Source organism: Siphateles boraxobius, unplaced genomic scaffold (assembly GCF_051911475.1).
Source record: "Siphateles boraxobius isolate OS27281-9 unplaced genomic scaffold, OSU_SipBor_1 25, whole genome shotgun sequence".
In the NCBI taxonomy this organism is placed as follows: domain Eukaryota; kingdom Metazoa; phylum Chordata; class Actinopteri; order Cypriniformes; family Leuciscidae; genus Siphateles; species Siphateles boraxobius.
This window is the reverse complement of record NW_027508866.1, coordinates 38,487,501-38,509,225: the sequence shown is the minus strand read 5'-3', so window position 1 is coordinate 38,509,225 and position 21,725 is coordinate 38,487,501. Positions and strand designations below refer to the sequence as shown.

The 21,725-nt window shown below is 45.4% G+C and overlaps 1 protein-coding gene across 6 annotated transcripts in view; it reads right to left on the bottom strand.

Moving 5' to 3' along the window:
• Positions 1-21,725, bottom strand: part of erg (ETS transcription factor ERG) — a 75,649-nt gene that overhangs the window by 6,918 nt on the left and 47,006 nt on the right. For 3 of the 6 annotated variants that reach the window (XM_077243852.1, XM_077243851.1, XM_077243853.1), the window contains 7 exons: positions 14,620-14,765; positions 11,828-12,031; positions 8,263-8,343; positions 7,922-7,993; positions 7,761-7,820; positions 7,627-7,683; positions 6,884-6,931 (listed from right to left, as the gene is read on the bottom strand). In XM_077243852.1, the coding sequence (XP_077099967.1) occupies positions 6,884-6,931; positions 7,627-7,683; positions 7,761-7,820; positions 7,922-7,993; positions 8,263-8,343; positions 11,828-12,031; positions 14,620-14,765 (668 nt within the window). The remainder of the gene's footprint in view (positions 1-6,883; positions 6,932-7,626; positions 7,684-7,760; positions 7,821-7,921; positions 7,994-8,262; positions 8,344-11,827; positions 12,032-14,619; positions 14,766-21,725) is intronic. The other 3 variants (XM_077243854.1, XM_077243850.1, XM_077243855.1) reach the window with 1 other exon arrangement.

The following is a 21,725-nucleotide window of genomic DNA, read 5'->3' as shown; positions in this document are numbered from 1 at the left end:
GACTAAAAACACATCTCTTTGACCTAGCATTCACATAACACTATATAGCCTTCTATAATTCAATATTAGGCTGCTTAGATTAGGTCAGCCAGAACTGGGAACACTTCCCTTAAATCATGATGTACTCGTTACATCATAAGAAGAATGGCATCTACGCTAATTTTAGTGTCTTTGTTTATCCCGAGGTTTTCCCGCAGCCTGCCGTATCCAGGCCGTATCCAGATCTGACGAAGGACTTTAGCCTGGACCCGATGACAATGCAGTGCTGAAGTGCCAACTAGCCTCTGCCTTTGGAGGATCCCTATACCACTCTACAGATAAAGCGTTGTGGAATTTTTCAGTTCGCGTACCTACCCACAGTGATAAGATAAAATAAAATTCTGCATCAAAATTTATAGACAAGAAAAGTAGTTTGTTTAGGCATGGTTTTTAAGGAATTACAAACCTGCGCACATATGTTCAAATGCACATAACTATAGAATCAATTCTTAATGCGCATGTGAATGCCATCAGCGTCTATCACAGGTTTGCGTTTAAAGCCTGTTTAGAGAGAACGGTGTCGTCTTAGCGGCCCCTAATTTAACAACAAATGATAATTTAGACGGAAGTGAATCAATCAAAACTAACTTTAGCTGGAAAAAACATTTTTCAAGAACCACTTGTTGTGGCAAAAATTAACAAACCATCATATCACTGCGTAAGAGACACTCTGGAAACCAAACTGTCTTTATAAAGTATTTATTCTTGCAAGAAGGTATCAGTCACCACGCAGAAAATGAGTCTGCAGGGCGAGTGAGACACAGTCAGGAAGGGTTGAGCAATCTTTATACCATTCTCCAAGGTTACAGGCTGTGTCTTTTCTTGGGGCAGGCTGCCAAATAAGGAATTCACAGATTGCATGTGCTCTTCATTGTCACAAACTGACAGTGGACCACTGAATTTAGCTGCCCCCTGACCTCTAGGGCCCAAAGTCCTGCTCAGCCGTTCTTAAACTGCTTCACTCTGCAAGTTCACAAATCCCAATATATCCCTCGTTCAAACATCACACCAAATAAGCAGAAAAATCATACTGTGGTCCCTTGTAATGTCTATTACTGATCAATGAACATTAAAATTTCCATTACACACTATAAAACCAAACCAATCTCTGTTACCTTAAATTATATGTTTATCTCTGTAAAGCTGCTTTGAAACAATCTACATTGTTAAAAGCGCTATATAAATGAGGATGACTTGACTTGACTTGACAGAAACAACTGGCAGGGAGACGAACCCGGAAAGGCAATGAGCGGCCCCGGAGTGGTCATGACCCAGCTGGACCCCAGGGGATGGAGTCTACACTCACCCTGGCTGTAACTGTCGTGAGGCTCGTCGGCGGCACGACTGAGAAGAACGGGAAAAGTGAAACAAAGCTTCCTCAGAAGCTTCAGACTCCAAGGAGGAGGTGACGGGTGAGTTGTGACATGCAAGGGAAGCTTGCGCAACGGTCGCAATGCCTAACAACTCGAGGCACGAATGCCTGTGTAGTCGAGGGTCGCCCAGGCCCCCGTTAAAACACGCCCTTTATACATGGCCCCTCAGTTGCTGAGGGTTTGGCAGCAGACCGGGATGACGTAGTCACACAGGGTGAGCTGCTCTGCCACGGTCACCTCGGGACTCGATCGAGAAGTTAGCGCTGAAGCGGTCTTCATATGGAGGAAGCCAAGTGGCTGCATCTACCATATGCCCCAGGAGCCTCTGAAAATTCCTTTCAGAGAGACCCTTTCTCACTTCAAGAAGCACCAGCTGAACACACTCTCATTGGAGAGAAGTGTTGGACCGAGTCCACTCCAAAAACTGAAAAAGAGATACTCAACCCATGGGCGAGATTACTCTCTCCCAGTTGACCTGAAGACCCAACGGGCTCTGAAGCACTCGAAGGGAAGGACTCTGTACTGATACCTCAACCCTCACGCGCAACACACAGGATGGCCTGCGGCGCGGAAGGTAGAGATCTGAAGCGCATGTCATTCAGGTCGAAGCTGCAGACCAAACCTGGGCCAGGATGGTCACGACCCACCACTTAGTAGCATGAAGAATGAGTTTATAACTAGTCTTCATACCGGCTGGATGCGGCTAAATCAAGTCCTTCGCCAGCAAGACAAGATATACGTGCACAAGTCAGGAGCATTGCTCAACACAAGGTGTGATGAATTCACTGGAGTCCAGGAGCACGTCTGCTCAACACGAAGTGTGATAATTATCACTGACCTGAGCACGAAGCCGAGCCTGAGGTGGGGCAGCAAAGTGGAGAGTGTGGTGTTAGTGTGCTGCACAACACTTACCTTTCTCCACTAGCGGCAGTGGGCACGTGAGAAGGCGGAGACCGGGTCCTCGAACGCACCATGCTGCCTGCTGGCGACCAAGGGAGAGCTGAGGGGTGTAAGGCTATTTACAGGGTCACCCTCACCAACTGGTCCTCTTGGGACCCAGAAATAGAGAAATAGCTCTTTTTCTGAAAATGTGGGTATCGCTGACCCCGTTTTTACAGGAGTCAGCGGCGGAACAAACACACACAACGAAAAACTCCAGCCGGCCCTCCAACCGGCTAGAGGGAGTGGATCGGTTACCACTCCTAGAGTAAGTTCTCCATCCCTGGGGGCCCCGTCCAAGTTCAGCGTTTCTGCTGTCGCTTACCACCTGGCTTGGCAGCGCCTGGAGCGGGCTGGGCACCCCTTCCGTGGCCGGCTCCACGCCGGGACCTGGGTGTAGGCTGCTGCGGTAGTCCAGCGGGAGCTGAGGCGGCCGCGGGCAGACGCCCTCGGCGACGAGCAGTCGGAGGATCTGACCTCGGCGGGCGGGTGAAGGCAGCAGCGTCCCGCCGGGGCAGGATGTGTCGGGATAGCCTCCGTCTGCTTCTGGGCTGTAGAGAACTGCTAGGCAAAATTCTCCACAGCGTCGCTGAATAACCTAACCTGGGAAACCGAACCTTGTCCACTTCTCTCATATCAGCCGGGTTGAGCCAGAGATGGCGCTCCTGGACCACAAGTGTGGACATCGCCGAACCGACTGCACGAGCTGCAACCTTCGTGGCCCGGAGGGCGAGATCAGTTGTAGTGCGGAGCTCACCCATGAGCTCACGGTCCGGGCTACCCTCGTGCATGTTCATGAGTGGCTGGGCCTGGTGGACCTGGAGCAACGCCATGGCATGCAGAGAGGAAGCGGCTTGCCCACAAGCTTTGTAAGCTTTGCCCGTAAGAGCGGACGAGAACTCACAGGCTTTAGAGGGGTGACGAGGATCACCCCTCCAGGAAGCAGCAGCCGCCGGACACAGTTGCATTGCGACAGAGGGCTCCACTGGAGGGATAGCCTCATAACCCTTCATCGCTCCCCCGTCAAGGGTAGTGAGGGGGGAGGAGCTACTTAGGCGGTTTCTGGCAGAGAAAGGTGCCATCCATGCCCTCGTAAGCTCCTCATGCACTTCAGGAAAGAAAGGCACCGGGGCTGAGAACCAGCACGGCCCGCCCCGATAAACCAATCATCCAAGCGAGACGACTCGGGACACGGTGGAGGGTTCCACACGAGCCCTACCGCCTCGGCTGCCTTTTTTAGCATAGCTGACATCTCTGGCTCGGACAACACTGGTCTACCAGAAGGAGGCAGCGCAGCCGAGTCGTCATCTCCAGAGTTCAGCTCCCCTTTCGATGCTGCGATAGACATACTGTCCCGTGGAGGGGCCCCAAATGAAACGACTGGTCGGTCCACTACAGAGGGACCAGCAGGTTCATTGGGGAGCTCCACCGGTTGCAGAGGAGTGAGGGATGCACGGGGCATGGCCGGGCGGATTACCCCTCACTGTGATCCTCAGATCACCCAGCTTGGACGACACCCCAGTCTTTCTCTGGGAAGGTAACCCAGAAGAAGAACAAGGGCGGGGCCTAGAGGCGGGGACTGCACCAACGCTTTTGGCGAAGGCGAGTCTAGATCTCAACACCGAGATGGCCATGTTCCCGCAATGGGAACATGAGTCATCCACAAAAGCTGCCTCAGCATGCTGTAAGCCCAAACATGTGACACAACTTTCGTGAACGTCAGAGGGGGACGGCGCCATACCGCACCCAGAAACGCATGGATGGAATGGCATCTTGAAAAAGACACACTCACACCCGTATTGCTCTTTTAGGAAATGGGACCGTCACCAGTGCCGGAGCACACAGGGAATGACCGCGGCAAATACTGAAATAGTCTTTCAACTAAAATAGTGAAGCACTCACCTCTCGCCCTCTAACCAACCGTCAACACACAACAAAACAGAGAAATTTGATGCTGTTAAAACAGCAGTTGAGAGCTGAGAAGCTCGCGATCACCGCTGCATCACGCTGTAGAACACCAACACTGTGAGGTCTTCCCGCAAGAACACTGACACACTCGCTCATTGAATACAACAGCACTCTTCGGAGATATCAGAAACGATCGGCTCCGAAGCGAAAGGCAACTAGTGCGTGCATCCACTTCCGTATTTATACCCACGCCACGGGGGCGGAGTGTGTGATGTAAATCACGCACGCCAATTCCATTGGCTTGTTCAATAGTACTCGAAGATGACAGGCTCCCTGGCGTGATCCCCATTCAGTTGACCGTCGACTACGTCTGACGTTATCGACTGAAAAGGAACTATATATGTCGTACAGCTCTATATATATCGCAAAACATAACTATATTTTGTACAACTGTATATATTGTACCAAACGTAACTATATTATACAGCTCTATATATCATAGCAAATGTAACTATATCATGCAGCTCTATGTATCGTCACAAAATGTAACTATATATCATACAGCTCTTTATATCATCGCAAAACGGAACTATATATATCGTACAGCTCTATATATATCGCAAAACATAACTATATTTCGTACAACTCTATATATTGTACCAAATGTTACTATATTATGTAGCTCTATAGCCTAGAAATCTAGACGCACCCTAGCGGCAGCAAAAATTATTTTGCAGAGAGGGTGGTCTAGCAACTCTCCATAGGCTTTTGAGCTGGAAAAACCAAACTCTGGTCAGGCCAATTACATCGTGTATAGAGTAGGTGGGCGGGCTTAACATAATGACGGCAGTGTTGTGACGGTTCCGCGTGATTTCCATAGGGTGATTTCCCTGTTACTTGAAAAGAAAGAAGATGCAGCTGGCGAACAGCGGTCTTTCGAATCGGCTTTGGCCGCGACTCTGGATGACTTGTAGTTAAGAGAATGTCACTTAATTCATTCTTAAAAAAGGAAGATGTGTTCGGAGTTTTGACGACCGGATACGGCAAAAGTTTAATATATCAACTAGCTCCGCTGGTGGAAAAACGCATGGGACTCACTCAGCCACAGCTGTTCGTTGCTCTGGTTGGTTGTAGCGCTGTCCTATTGCGTGCAGAGGGAATTTGAAAGACAACCGTTTATCCCGCCCCTCGGATTGAGGTATGCCAATTGTGAGTTCCCAGACTTAACATCTTGATAGGTCTGGCTTGCCAGGCTAGTAGCTCTATATATCGTCGCAAAATGTAACTATACATTGTAGAGCACTTTATATTGAAGCAAAATGTAACTATATTGTACAGTTCTATATCGTGGCAAAACTTAAATATATATATCGTACAGCTCTATATCGTTTCAAAACTTAACTATATATATCGTACAGCTCTATATATATAGCAAAACATAACTATATATTGTACAACTCTATATATTGTCCCAAACGTAACTATATTGTACAGATTTATATATCATTGCAAAATGTATCTATAAATTCAACAGCGCTTTATACTGTCGCAAAATGTAACTATATATTGTACAGCTCTTTATATAGTCACAAATGTAACTATATCGTACAGCTCTATATATCGTCCTAAACGTAACTGTAACCAGTTATCAGCTGGAGTGCCCTTGAGAGCCAGCTGAGCGCACTCCACATCAGACTATCATTGTTCACTCACAACTACATTTCCCATAATTCACTGCCTGGACTCATCATCTCTGATTATCACTTTCACCTGTCTCTCATTCTATTGTTTAGTTCACCCCATATAAGCCTGGTTCACCTCATCATTCCCTGCGAAGTCTTGTACGTTATCCCACTGCATTTCTGAGCATTTCCTTTGTTTTCTTTGTTCCTGGTTTTTGATCTCTGCCCGTGTCGTGGTTTTCCCATTCCTGCCTCATCCTCTGGATTTGTCTGTTTGTTTGGATTGCCTGCCTGTGTATGACCTTTGCCTGAATTCTGATTACGATTTGGATTAACTTTAATAAACTGCATTTGGATCGTCAAACTTCTTGTCTCTGAGCAGTTCATAACAGTAACTATATCGTACAACTTTATACATGGTTGCAAAAAGTAACTATACATTATACAGCACTTTATATTGTAGCAAAATGTAACTATATATCATACAGCTCTATATATTGTTGCAAAACTTAACTATATCATACAACTCTATATATTGACGCAAAATTGAACTATCGTACAGCTCTATATATCGCTGCAAAACATAACTAGATCGCACAGCTCTATAGATACAATAGCAAAATGTAACTATATATTGTAGAGATCTATATATTGCAGAAAAATGTAACTATATAATTTTACAGGGTTAGGTTTATATAAAGTTGGATATATAATTAAATATCCAACTCTATCTGCATACATACAGTACTCTCACATAAAGCAATATATACTATAAATGTAATTATATTATTGTCCAACTCTAATCAGTTAAATGCAGCCATAAGGCATTAAGATATTCAAAACATATAAACATTAACATCAAGCTGCTTTGAAACAATTTGTATTGTGAAAAGCGCTATATAAATAAATGAGGACTGAATCTAGAAAAGCTTTGACTCTCACCTGGATTCGCCAGCCTGCTGCTCGTCGGCCCTAAAATCTGATACGGATCTACAGAGAAGACGACAAACATCAGACACAAATATACTCTTCACTTGATTTATGCTTTATTTGATTTCCTTTATTTAAGCTTTCTGCATTCGTTTCTGTCATGTATGACTATTGTATCTAGTATCATAAATATGATAAATGTGGTATGCTAACTATTAAAAAATTGCAATTTTTCCTAAACTGGAAATTAAAGCAACAAAATCATTCTCATCACAAAAATCACCAGAAGAAGAGTGAAATATTACACCTAATATAAATATAAATATTTATCATGTAAAGAAGCATCACTGAGACAGAATGAAGGTTCAGTGTCTCCTCTCAACACTGTCGGATAGTTATAAAACATTTTTAAAATCAGGCAATATCACAGTCAGTCCTTCTATATTTCACCTTCTCTAAACTAACACCTGTGTTCAGTTATTGTGCTTCATATTTTCTGTCTTATAGATTCTATGTTCATTTTCCCAAGTAATTTCTGTTAGTAGGAATAGCAGGAAAACAAAACTTCTCCATCCTTTAAAACAGTTAATTGGGAAATCAGCTGAAACTAGTTTAAAAATATTTTGTAGTGTTATTTTCTTCCTAACAATTAGTTTTCTTTTGAATGAATATTTGAAGTATTATTGTTGTTGAATGCGATGCTGTTGTTCTGTTTGCTGAAGTGCTCATGTCTGGATTACCCATTTTCCTCTCACCTAACTGAGCTCTCTGCTCTTCAGCTTTGCTCTGGATGGCAGCAGAACTCTGGGAAACTGATGAAAAGACACATTGAGGTTAAACAGTCTCTTCAAGTGGCGTAAAGTGAGCAGCATGTGAACGTCTGTCCAACCTTTAGCTGCAGACACAGGCTGAGTCCATCCAGAGCGCCTGACCACATCATAACTGACCTCTGAGAGAGACAATCACACACGTCATGTACTATTCACTGATTCAGAGAGTGTGAGTGAGTGTGAGTGTGTGTGTGTGTGTGTGTGTGTGTGTGTGTGTGACCTGCTCTGCTGGCTCCTCTACTGTTGTCTGCAGGGTAAACGGGGGCGTTGGGGAAGATGAAACTCGCTCCTCCTGAAAGACACACACGAGCAGAAAACATCAGCGACACAACGCCTGTTTAACTGATCACATTCAGCATCATGCAGCACATGCACGACAACTGGGGAACCGCAGCGCTGCATGCACATCAGACAGTGTGTGTGTGTGTGTGTGTGTGTGACTGCTGTAAGCGGAAGGGGCAGAGGGGGCAAGGTCAAAGACGACAGGGCGGGTCATATGCAGTGGGGGCGGAGTCAGAGCCAGTGGGGGCAGGACTGGGGCGGAGCTGCAGTGCTGCTTACCTGTATTGCGAGCATGCATTAACCGCGGGGAGTTTTGCAAGGCTTTGTCAACATCATCTGAAGTCAAATGAGGAAGTGGAGCTGAGAAACAAAACATTCACATGAAAAATAAAAGAATAAAACAACTGAAGAAACATCCTGTGACATGATGCTGACAGAGAGAGATAGATGGATGAAGACAGACAGATGAAAACAGAGAACGTCTTTCTCTCTGATCTCATGCATATCAAAGAAAAATTATCTCTACTTCACATATTTCACCCCAAAATCCACTGCAATTTTAAAAAAAATTATATTTTATATTTAAACCATGAAGATGTTTTACACTGTGACATTTAAACACATTCGGCAACAACTCTTGTTACTATAATGCACAGAAATCTCATTCTCATTACTTCTGACATGTTAATTTGAATCAGCCTTAAATAAATTATGTAATAGAAATACTGAGAGCTGAAGGTGAAAGGAGCTTCTGTTTGATCATAATAATGTCACAATGCAAAACATTTCGGTAACACTTACAATGAAGCCCATGCATATAATGAATCATAGCTCCATTTATACTTATTTATAAGTATTACTATTTTATAAATATATTTATAAAGACTCAATTCGACCTATACTACATAAAAAAAAGTTAATAAATAGTCCGGTTGAGACCACCCTTCCAGAGCCTCTTCCCGTTGAGACCACCCTTCCAGAGTCTCTTCCCGTCTCTTCCCGTCGAGACCGCCCTTCCAGAGCCTCTTCCCGTCGAGACCGCCCTTCCAGAGCCTCTTACCGTCGATAACACCCTTCCAGAGTCTCTTCCCGTCCAGACCACCTTTCCAGTATCTCTTCCAATCCAGACCACCCTTTCAGAGCCTCTTCCCGTCTAGACCACCCTTCCAGAGCCTCGTCTAGACCACCCTTCCATAGTCTCTTCCCGTCCAGACCACCTTTCCAGTGTCTCTTCCCATCCAGACCACCCTTCCAAAGCCTCTTCCCATCCAGACCACCCTTCCATTTCCATTTCCATTTATTCATTTAGCTGACGCTTTTATCCAAAGCGACTTACAATTGCTATATATATGTCAGAGGTCGCATGCCTCTGGAGCAACTAGGGGTTAAGTGTCTTGCTCAGGGACACAATGGTGTCTCACAGTGGATTCGAACCTGGGTCTCTCACACCAAAGGCATGAGTCTTATCCATTGCGCCATCACCACCCCAGAGTCTCTCCCAGAGTCTTTCCCCGTCGAAACCAACATTCCAGAGTCTCTTCCCGTCGAGATCAACATTCCAGAGTCTCTTCCCATCGAGACCAACATTCCAGAGCCTCGTCTCATCGAGACCACCCTTCCAGGGTCTCGTCCCGTCCAGACCAACTTTCCAGTATCTCTTCCAATCCAGACCACCCTTCCAGAGCCTCTTCCCGTCTAGACCACCATTCCAGAGCCTCGTCTCGTCGAGACCACCCTTCCGGAGTCTCTTCCCGTCCAGACCACCCTGCCAGAGTCTCTTCCCATCGAGACCAACATTCCAGAGCCTCGTCCCATCGAGACCACCCTTCCAGAGCCTCTTCCCATCCAGACCACCCTGCCAGAGCCTCTTCCCGTCGAGACCACCCTTCCAGAGTCTCTTCCCGTCGAGACCGCCCTTCCAGAGCCTCTTCCCGTTGAGACCACCCTTCCATGGCCTCTTCCCGTCGAGACCACACTTCCAGAGTCTCTTCCCGTCGAGACCACCCTTCCAGAGTCTCTTCCTGTCGAGACAACCTTTCCAGAGTCTCTTCACCCTTCCAGAGCCTCTTCCCGTCGAGACCACCCTTCCAGGGCCTCTTCCCGTCAAGACCACCCATCCAGAGCACCTTCCCGTCGAGCCCGCCCTTCCAGACCCTCTTCCCGTCCAGACCACCCTTCCAGAGCCTCTTCCCGTCGAGACCACCCTTCCAGAGTCTCTTACCGTCGAGACCACCCTTCCAGAGTCTCTTCCCATCGAGACCACCTTTCCAGAGTCTCTTCACCCTTCCAGAGCCTCATCCCATCGAGACCACCCTTCCAGAGCCTCGTCCCGTCGAGACCACCCTTCCAGAGTCTCTTCCCGTCCAGACCACCTTTCCAGTATCTCTTCCAATCCAGACCACCCTTCCAGAGCCTCTTCCCATCTAGATCACCATTCCAGAGCCTCGTCGAGACCACCCTTCCATAGTCTCTTCCCGTCCAGACCACCCTTCCAAAGCCTCTTCCCATCCAGACCACCCTTCCAGAGTCTCTTGCCATGCAGACCACCCTTCCAAAGCCTCTTCCCATCCAGACCACCCTTCCAGAGTCTCTTCCCGTCGAGACCACCTTTCCAGAGTCTCTTCCCGTCGAGACTACCCTTCCAGAGTCTCTTCCCGTCGAGACCACACTTACAGGGCCTCTTCCAGTTGAGACCACCCTTCCAGGGCCTCTTCCCGTCGTGACCACCCTTCCAGGGCCTCTTCCCGTCGAGACCATCCTTCCAGGGCCTCTTCCCGTCGAGACCACCTTTCCAGAGTCTCTTCCCGTCAAGACCACCCTTCCAGAGCCTCTTCCCGTCGAGACCACCCTTCCAGGGCCTCTTCCTGTCGAGACCACCCTTCCAGAGCCTCTTCCCGTCGAGACCACCCTTCCAGAGTCTCTTCCCGTCGAGACCACCCTTCCAGAGCCTCGTCCCATCAAGACCACCCTTCCAGAGTCTCTTCCCGTCGAGACCGCCCTTCCAGACTCTCTTCACCCTTCCAGAGCCTCTTCCCGTCGAGACCACCCTTCCAAAGACTCGTCCCATCAAGACCACCCTTCCAGAGTCTCTTCCCGTCGAGACCACCCTTCCAGAGCCTCGTCCCATCAAGACCACCCTTCCAGAGTCTCTTCCCGTCGAGACCACCCTTCCAGACTCTCTTCACCCTTCCAGAGCCTCTTCCCGTCGAGACCATCCTTCCAGACTCTCTTCACCCTTCCAGAGCCTCTTCCCGTCGAGACCACCCTTCCAGAGTCTCTTCCCGTCGAGACCACCCTTCCAGAGACCACCCACCATCATTCTTCCTCTCCTGTGTCTCCATACTGTAACAGATGCAAGGCCATGATCCTTTCATAGAAAGTGTTACCGACATTTCTTTATTTAACTTTATTTAAAATATAATTCAGTTTAAAATGTTATGTTTTAAAAATCTAAATTTTACATACAATTTAAATGATAATATATACATTTTGTGATGTATAACCTGGACAGGTCTGATGAGATTCACACAGGTATAATCTGATTTATTAATGCATGTTAATGAGTCGTGTGAAAGTGAGGTCAGTCGTGTGAAATCAAGTCAAAGGTCAGCAGAGTGAATGAGGTCAGAGGTCAGTAATGAAGAGCTTATGAAGCGTCATGATGAGCAGCTGATGCACACACACATACAGAGAGAGAGAGAAAGAGAGAGAGACGGGCGAGAGACACTCACTCTCTCTGAGGTAGTGCAGGTGAGACAGCAGGATCTCGGCCGTGTAGCTGCCGGTCAGACACACACACACACACACACACACGGAGAGAGAGAGACGGGTGAGAGACACTCACTCTCTCTGAGGTAGTGCAGGTGAGACAGCAGGATTTCGGCAGTGTAGCTGCTGGTCAGTCGCTGGACGTCATCTTTGCTCATCTTGCAGAGCTGCTTCCCATCGACGCTGTGGAACAGAGACACGTCCACCTCCGGCAGTCCGAACTCCTTCACGGCCCACTCCAGCCACTGACACACGTGATCCGCTGACCACAGACTGGGATCTGTCACACACAGGAGCACGGGTAAATCACACACACACAAACACACAAACTCCAGCCACTGACACAGGTGATCCGCTGACCACAGACTGGGATCTGTCACACACAGGAGCACAGGTGAATCACACACACACAAACACACAAACTCCAGCCACTGACACACGTGATCCGCTGACCACAGACTGGGATCTGTCACACACAGGAGCACAGGTGAATCATACACACACGCTTACACAAACACACACACTCCAGCCACTGACACACATGATCTGCCGACCACAGACCGGGATCTGACACACAGAGCACAGGTCAATTACACACACACACACACACATACACACACACACACACACACACACATACACACAAACACACACACACACACCCACACACACACACTCAAACACACACTCAAACACACACACACACACACACACACACACACACTAACTCTGATTCAGTTGATCTGATTCATTTCAACATTCAATTGAAATATAATACTTCTGCCCTCATATTTAAAGCGGTCATGAACTGAGAATTAAAATTTTCCTTGATCTTTTGACAGTTAAGAGTTCGTTATACTACAAAAATATCCTGTAAGTTTGAAAACTCAAAAATTCCCTGATATTCCAAAAACAGCTTTTATTGAATCCAAGGCCAGGAAACGACAGGATCTGAGAGGTGGAGACTTATGACGTCACAGAGGAGCGAAAGACCGCCTTTGCAGAAGAATATCAACGCCTACGTCTATATCACCAAGTCTTTGGCTCCACCCACTGGAGCGTTAGTGAATAGTGACATGAGAACAAGTAAAGATCGACACAGGATCAATACCATTACCTTCCAAATGATCCTAATGTTAGTATAGTGTTGTTGGTTTTTTTCAACAATGTGAAAGTCTCAGCACTGCATTATTTGTTTGTATTCGGTGCATTTCACTGTGGATTATTTGGTAAATCAGACACAATTTCGGCGCAGGCTTTGCAAACAGACTTTTACGATATGGATCTGCCAGCAACACCACAAACATGTAAGTAATCATGTTTATTTTAATGCCTGATCTGTGATCAGTTATTTCTGATGTGTAATTATTCAAGTTCAGACAGATTATCTTTCTCTCAAAATCATTTAATACTGATTATGCATAAGTAAAACAAGCCAGTGACTAAACGATAAACTTCACATTGTTTCTCTTAGTAGGATGAAATAATCTTATTTAAACTGTCATTAAATTATATACAGAAAACAATCAAAGAACAATCCCTTTCGAATCGCCCAAGCTGTCAATCACACAGCGCGAGTTTATCTGGACACTTGCCAAAACTTGTTATGAAATCAATGATGCTGTTACACTGCACAACGAAGCTCTTAATGTATTTACATCGTGTTTGCATTGTTATTTGGTGAAAGCATTTGTGAGAGTGCAGAAACTGCATTGCAATGATGAGATCACTTCATTCACGCGATCAACAGACTGTCTGTCATCTGCTCAGCTCATCACTGCAACCTTTCATGTGATGGAATAGATCTAAAAAATAATGCTATAATCATTACTTTTCATGATTTGTTAATCTCGATAGCTGTAATAGTAAAAACATAGTAAAAGATTTAGAGAGAGAGAGTTCCACATGTAATACTTGCTATTTCATATGCAAAGATGTCAGCCAATCACAGCAATATGCGTTTACACTCAAGTCTCACAGCAGCCAATCCCAGAAGTGGGCGTTTACACTCAAGTCTCACAGCCAATCACAGCAGTGGGCGTTTACACTGAAGTCTCACACAGACACGCCCCTTTAAACAGAGCATTCAAATCAGAGGCTAAAATCAGGCAAAGAAAAATGCCTTTTATTTCTAAATTATGATTTTTTTAAATGTAAAATCATACTAACATAATAAAATAATAAAATAATCCAGTTCATGACCCCTATAAAATATTTTGAGAGAGTGTGTGTGTGCGTGTGTTTTAAAAAATATATAAATTATTGTTTTGCTGCAAAACAGACTAAGCAAGCGTCTCAGTTGTGTCATTAAATTTCTCTTCCTGTCATTTACTGTAAATTCTAATTCCAGATCAATTGGACTAAACTTTAGTCATAATTACACTGCTAGTTAACAGAGATCTAAAGCATTGACTGATGTGATGGAGTGGATGTTCAGATGAGTGTGTGTTTGAGCGTCTCCGATCTCTATCCGCACTTCTGCACATTCTTGTGAACGCGTGTCTATTGTCCTGATTCATGATCGAAAAAACAGGATGTCCATGAAAACTGCATGCAGCACAAAGTGTGTGTGTGTGCGTACTTGTGTGTGTGTGTGCGTGCATGCGTGTGTGTGTGAGAGAGTGAATGTGTGTAAGTGTGTGTGTGTGTGTGTGCGTGTGTGTGTGCGTGGGTGTTTGTGTGAGAGAGTGAGTGTGTGTGTAAGTGTGTGTGTGTGTGTGCGTGCGTGCGTGTGTGTGTGTGCGTGCGTGTGTGTGTGTGTGTGTGCGTGGGTGTGTGTGTAAGTGTGTGTGTGTGCGTGCGTGCGTGTGTGTGTGTGTGTGTGCGTGGGTGTGTGTGAGAGAGTGAGTGTGTGTGTAAGTGTGTTACCTGCAGGTACGATCACTCTGCGTTCATTAGTGATCATGTTGGGCGGTGGATTGTGTTTTTCCTCCATGTAGTTGCTGTACATCACTGGAACATTCGCAACTGGAGAGATTTTACCTTTCACCGCTGGACAGCCATCAGGGGAACTTCTGCACACACACACACACACACACACGGGTCAGATGTGCATTTCCTGAAGGAAATATCAGTGTTCACATGAAGAACTCGGGATGCAGATATTTTGCTTTCAGATACTGAGCACTGAACCTTCAATTCATGCAAGCCAATGTGAGATTATCAAACTAAACAAAAACAAAAACAGACTGAAATGATCTACAAAAGCAAAAATACACTTTTGGGGTCATTATGAGCTTAATATATTTTATTCATCAAGGAAGGACACATTAAAATGATCAAAAGTGACAATAAAGACATTTATAATGTTACAAAAGATTCTATTTCACATAAATGCTATTCTTTTTAACTTTCTATTCATCAAAGAATCCTGAAATAAAAATGTAAAAAACATGTTTCTTGAGCATCAGATCATCATATTATAGTGATTTCTGAAGGATCATGTGACACTGAAGACTGGAGTAATGATGCTGAAAATTCAGCTTTGATCACAGGAATAAATTACACTTTACTATATATTCACATAGAAAACAGCTGATTTACATTGCAATAATATTTCACTGGATTTACTGTATTTTTATCAGATAAATTCAGCCTTGATGAACAGAAGAGACTCTTTAAAAAAACATTCCCAACCCCAAACTGTTAGACTGTTCAGTCTGAATTAATGGCAGTTATGTGAGGAGAATAAAAAGAAGAGAAAGTGATTGAATTGAGCAGCACAGATATGTTTTTTATCATGCGTTTCTTCTCATCACTCATTATTCTCACACGAGGACACAGATGTGAGAGATTCTGCTGGAATGCCATCAAACTCCAAACCAACAGCCACAGGCTCCAGACGGGTCCCGCTCATGTGTCCACCAACTGTTGGGCTCGAGGAGATGGAAAGTTCTGCTCGTCGAGCTCCTGAACTCACACACATCCATAAAACAGCAGATCAGGAGCTTCTGTCAATCCGCCATGGAGTTTCATCATCAGCACGACTGAGAACGGCTGCACATGAACACTGCACAAACACTGCTTCTTCCCCGGCGCCGATTGATCCATGAAAAACCCTTTAACATCCTGGAACCACCAAAGGTTCTTCATACTGGAAAAAGGATCTTTAGATTATTCAAATGTTTTCCACAGTAGGAAAAACTGGCTTTACTTGAAGCCTTTTTATACAATGCATTATTTAAAAAAAATCTATTAATTATCCCATGTAATGCACTGTATGATCGCATGAATAATTGTAACCACAGTTAATTGCATCCACATGGTACTTGCCTGACTGCATTGTGCTAAGTGTAAAGTTTGGTGGAGGGGGGATAATGGTGTGGGGTTGTTTGGTGGAGGGGGGTTATGGTGTGGGGTCGTTTGGTGGAGGGGGATTATGGTGTGGGGTTGTTTGGTGGAGGGAGGATTATGGTGTGGGGTTGTTTGGTGGAGGGGGGTTATGGTGTGGGGTTGTTTGGTGGAGGGAGGATTATGGTGGAGGGTTGTTTGGTGGAGGGGGATTATGGTGTGGGGTTGTTTGGTGGAGGGGGGATTATGGTGTGGGGTTGTTTGGTGGAGGGAGGATTATGGTGTGGGGTTGTTTGGTGGAGGGGGGTTATGGTGTGGGGTTGTTTGGTGGAGGGGGGTTATGGTGTGGGGTCGTTTGGTGGAGGAGGGATTATGGTGTGGGGTTGTTTGGTGGAGGGAGGATTATGGTGTGGGGTCGTTTGGTGGAGGGAGGATTATGGTGTGGGGTTGTTTGGTGGAGGGGGGATTATGGTGTAGGGTTGTTTGGTGGAGGGGGGTTATGGTGTGGGGTCGTTTGGTGGAGGGGTATTATGGTGTGGGGTCGTTTGGTGGAGGAGGGATTATGGTGTGGGGTCGTTTGGTGGAGGGGAGGTTATGGTGTGGGGTTGTTTGGTGGAGGGGGTTATGGTGTGGGGTTGTTTGGTGGAGGGGGGATTATGGTGTGGGGTTGTTTGGTGGAGGGGAGGTTATGGTGTGGGGTTGTTTGGTGGAGGGGGTTATGGTGTGGGGTTGTTTGGTGGAGGGGGGATTATGGTGTGGGGTTGTTCGGTGGAGGGGGGATTATGGTGTGGGGTTGTATGGTGGAGGGGGATTATGGGATTATGGAGTTGTTAGTTCCAGTGAAAGGAACTCTTAATGCTTCAGCACACCAAGACATTTTGGACAATTTCATGCTCCCAACTTTGTGTGAAGAGTTTGTGGATGTTCCTGTTCCAGCATGACTGTGCTCCAGTGCACAAAGCAGGACCATAAACACATGATGAGGAGTTTGGTGTGGAGGAACTGGACTGGCTGCACAGAGTCCTGAACTCAACCTGATAGAACAGCTTTGGGATGAATTTGGAGGGGGATTATGGTGTGGGGTTGTTTGGTGGAGGGAGGATTATGGTGTGGGGTCGTTTGGTGGAGGAGGGATTATGGTGTGGGGTTGTTTGGTGGAGGGAGGATTATGGTGGAGGGTTGTTTGGTGGAGGGGGGTTATGGTGTGGGGTTGTTTGGTGGAGGGGGGATTATGGTGTGGGGTCGTTTGGTGGAGGGGTATTATGGTGTGGGGTCGTTTGGTGGAGGAGGGATTATGGTGTGGGGTCTTTTGGTGGAGGAGGGATTATGGTGTGGGGTCGTTTGGTGGAGGGGGGATTATGGTGTGGGGTTGTATGGTGGAGGGGGATTATGGTGTGGGGTTGTTTGGTGGAGGGGGGATTATGGTGTAGGGTTGTTTGGTGAAGGGGGATTATGGTGTGGGGTTGTTCGGTGGAGGGGGGATTATGGTGTGGGGTTGTTTGGTGGAGGGGGGATTATGGTGTGGGGTTGTATGGTGGAGGGGGATTATGGTGTAGGGTTGTTTGGTGGAGGGGGATTATGGTGTGGGGTTGTTCGGTGGAGGGGGGATTATGGTGTGGGGTTGTTCGGTGGAGGGGGGATTATGGTGTGGGGTTGTTTGGTGGAGGGAGGATTATGGTGTGGGGTCGTTTGGTGGAGGGGGGTTATGGTGTGGGGTTGTTTGGTGGAGGGAGGATTATGGTGTGGGGTCGTTTGGTGGAGGGAGGATTATGGTGTGGGGTTGTTTGGTGGAGGGAGGATTATGGTGTGGGGTTGTTTGGTGGAGGGGGGTTATGGTGTGGGGTTGTTTGGTGGAGGGGGGTTATGGTGTGGGGTCGTTTGGTGGAGGAGGGATTATGGTGTGGGGTTGTTTGGTGGAGGGAGGATTATGGTGTAGGGTTGTTTGGTGGAGGGGGGTTATGGTGTGGGGTTGTTTGGTGGAGGGAGGATTATGGTGTGGGGTTGTTTGGTGGAGGGGGGTTATGGTGTGGGGTTGTTTGGTGGAGGGGGGTTATGGTGTGGGGTCGTTTGGTGGAGGAGGGATTATGGTGTGGGGTTGTTCGGTGGAGGGGGGATTATGGTGTGGGGTTGTATGGTGGAGGGGGATTATGGGATTATGGAGTTGTTAGTTCCAGTGAAAGGAACTCTTAATGCTTCTGTCATGATTCTGCCCTTGTGTCCTTGATTTTCTCTTGTCTTGAGGCAGGATCATGACAGAATCATGTTTTGTGTGCAAGCACATGGTCTTGTGTTTTGAGCCATGTGCTTGTGTTGTCTCGTTACGTTACCCCGCCCCCTTGTTATCCTCGTCTCGTCATTATTGTCTAGTCAGTTTCACCTGTCCTTGTCTAGTCAGCTTCACCTGTCTTTGTCATTAGTGTCTCCCTATTTTATCCCCTTGTGTTTGCTGTCCTGTGTTGGTACATTGTCTAACTTTGCGTGTTAATCCCTGTGAGTATATTGTCTGAAGACCTGTTTAATCAGTATTGTGAGTTTGTTTCCTGTCAAGTCAGAGTCTTTGTTTGTCATCGTGTCTTAGTCTTGTTATACTCTGCTCCAGTCCTGTTTTACCCCCTCGTGGGTTTTGTTTTCTGTTTTGGTCCAAAATAAATCATTTGAGTGTCATCTGCTGTCTGCGCCTGGGTTCTCCTTCCATCTTCATGACAGAATGTACCAACACAGGACAGCAAACACAAGGGGATAAAATAGGGAGACACTAATGACAAAGACAGGTGAAGCTGACTAGACAAGGACAGGTGAAACTGACTAGACAATAATGACGAGACGAGGATAACAAAGGGGCGGGGTAACGTAACGAGACAACACAAGCACATGGCTCAAAACACAAGACCATGTGCTTGCACACAAAACATGATTCTGTCATGATCCTGCCTCAAGACAAGAGAAAATCAAGGACACGAGGGCAGAATCATGACAGCTTCAGCACACCAAGACATTTTGGACAATTTCATGCTCCCAACTTTGTGTGAAGAGTTTGTGGATGTTCCTGTTCCAGCATGACTGTGCTCCAGTGCACAAAGCAGGACCATAAACACATGATGAGGAGTTTGGTGTGGAGGAACTGGACTGGCTGCACAGAGTCCTGAACTCAACCTGATAGAACAGCTTTGGGATGAATTACAGCGGAGACTGAGAGCTTCTCGTCCAACATCAGTGCCGGACCTCACTAATGCACTTCTAGAAGAATGCTCAAACATTCCCATAAACACACTCCTAAACCTTGTGGAAAGCCTTCACAGAAGAGTTGACGCTGTTGTAGCTATAGGGTGGAGCAACTCCATATTAAACCCTACGGATCAGGAATGGGATGTCATTAAAGTTCATGTGCATGTAAAGGCAGACGTCCCAAAACTATTGACAATATAGTGTATTTTTAATCCAAATAAAGGCTTCAAGTGAAGTTTTACAAATGATTTGTTTATAATTGTGATGAGCTGCAAATCCTTTACCTAAATCAAAAATGACCTGCCATTTAGACTGCTTATAAATCTCTCAATATGCTATATTATCACTAAATATTGGAATCGATCTTTTTGTCAACTTGTTTTCTTTCAATTAGCACATGTTCTGTTGCTTGAGAAAAAGAAGTTAAAGGGATAGTTCACCCAAAAATGAGACTTCTGTCAGTATTTACTCTCCATCATTTTGTTCAACCCCGTTAGACTTTCGTTCATCTTCGGGACACAAATGAAGATATTTCTGATGAGATCTGAGAGCTGGATCACTCCTTCATAGGCTTCTAAGGGATTGAAACTTGTTCCCCGAAAAGTTATTAAAGACCAGGTACTGTTAATTACTTCCAGGTAATTTCATTCTACCGGCCCAGAAAAGTTAGTAAAAACATTGTTAAAATAGTCCAAGTGACTACAGTGGCTCAACCTTAAGTTTATCAAGCGACGAGAATACTTTTTGTTCGCAAAAAAACCCCAAAGTAACAATTAGGGAAGCTCCGATCAGGATTTTTGCAGCCGATAGCGATAGTCGATATCTTGTCATGGTGATCGGCTGATACCGATCCCGATACCGATGCTTAATATACTTAATATAAGACAAAGATAAATACAAACAAAACGGAGCAGTCTGATGCAGCCCACAAGGTTAAATTAAACATTGTCCAATAGTAAACTGTGGAGGACAACAAACATTTAATCACCCTAAAATAGAGAAGTCTGATCTAACTTAAACCTTGTCCAATACAAGTCTGAGCAGGACAAAAATTAAATAAATAAATAATTTAAACTCCTAAAAGAACAAATCGGAGTAGTTTGATGCTACTCATTAGAAGGGATGGGCATTTCAAGCAAAAATAATATTCGAAGATGGCTGGGTATTATTCGAAAATCGCACCCCTCCCCCATAAGCACGCACACATGCATGTACAGGCCACACACGAGAAAAGTGGAGTGATCTGACGTTTAAATATAACTTAAAAAACGTAAATATTTCATATTTCTTTTATATAATATAATTTTCTTTTTTTAGTTTCATCTATGTTGATTATATGAAAAAGAAACCTCATGAGACGGGTAAGATAGATCATAAGATGCCCAATATATCAGGAGACGAGTGGGTCAGACATGATTTCGACCACTTAATTAAGTTTTGTTTTGTAGAAAGCCTTTCTTTAAAGTGAATTTCGTTTTGTAAAAATTGTATCTTAATTTCAATCAATGTTTCATCAAACAATTGGCTGGATTTAATAAATAAGAAGCGAAATATAGCAGACAATATAGGATACGGAGGCGCCCGCGCGTGAACTGGAGCGCCTCTCATAAATGAACCGATCAACTCAGCGTATAAGATACTTTGCCTCACAGACCTGAGAACGTATAGAAAGCTTGAAATGCTTTAAAAATATATCAAATCGATAAGAAATGGGCTACTCTCTGCTTATGTAGGCTGATCCGTATGAAGTGTGCATTTCTCTCTATAGGCGCGTTCACTACATGCGAAGATGGCGTCAACATCGCCAACTGTATCTTTGCAGCCAGAAAACACTAGTTTATTAATAAACAATTCAAATGTACCATGCTGCTTAAACATTACTTTTGCCGGTTCTTTATTGCAAGCTTTATGCATGCGCTTGATATGCGGAATATGCAATATTACGATAAAGCTCATTATGGTTTAGTATTTTCTCCCATATATATTTAAGTAATTAAATTAATATAAATATGCGATTAGACTAATTGCTTAAATGAACTACTACTAGTCAACTAGAAAAAAACTTTAGTCATGCACGGGCAGCCCAATTTATTTCACATATTTCCTAACCAGCACGTCACTGCGGGCGTTCTGAGTGAGCGGCGCTGTGTGACTGAGGGAGCGAAGCAACTCTTCAGAAAGGCGATGTCTCTGGAGGACAATTCTCCTCCACGTGAGATTCCTTTGAAACATACATGGCAAATAGCTCATTTTTTTCATTGTTTCTCGACACATCATAGTAATTCCACACCAGCGATGACATGACTGCTAAATCCTTTAAGTCCCCACGCATTATGCACCTTCTCACGTTTTGACTTCATCAAATTGTGATCGGTTTGTGAGATCGGCCAAGTTTAGTGAGTACCGATCGAGTCATAAAATGTGAATATCGGCCGATACCGATCTCCGGCCGATCGATC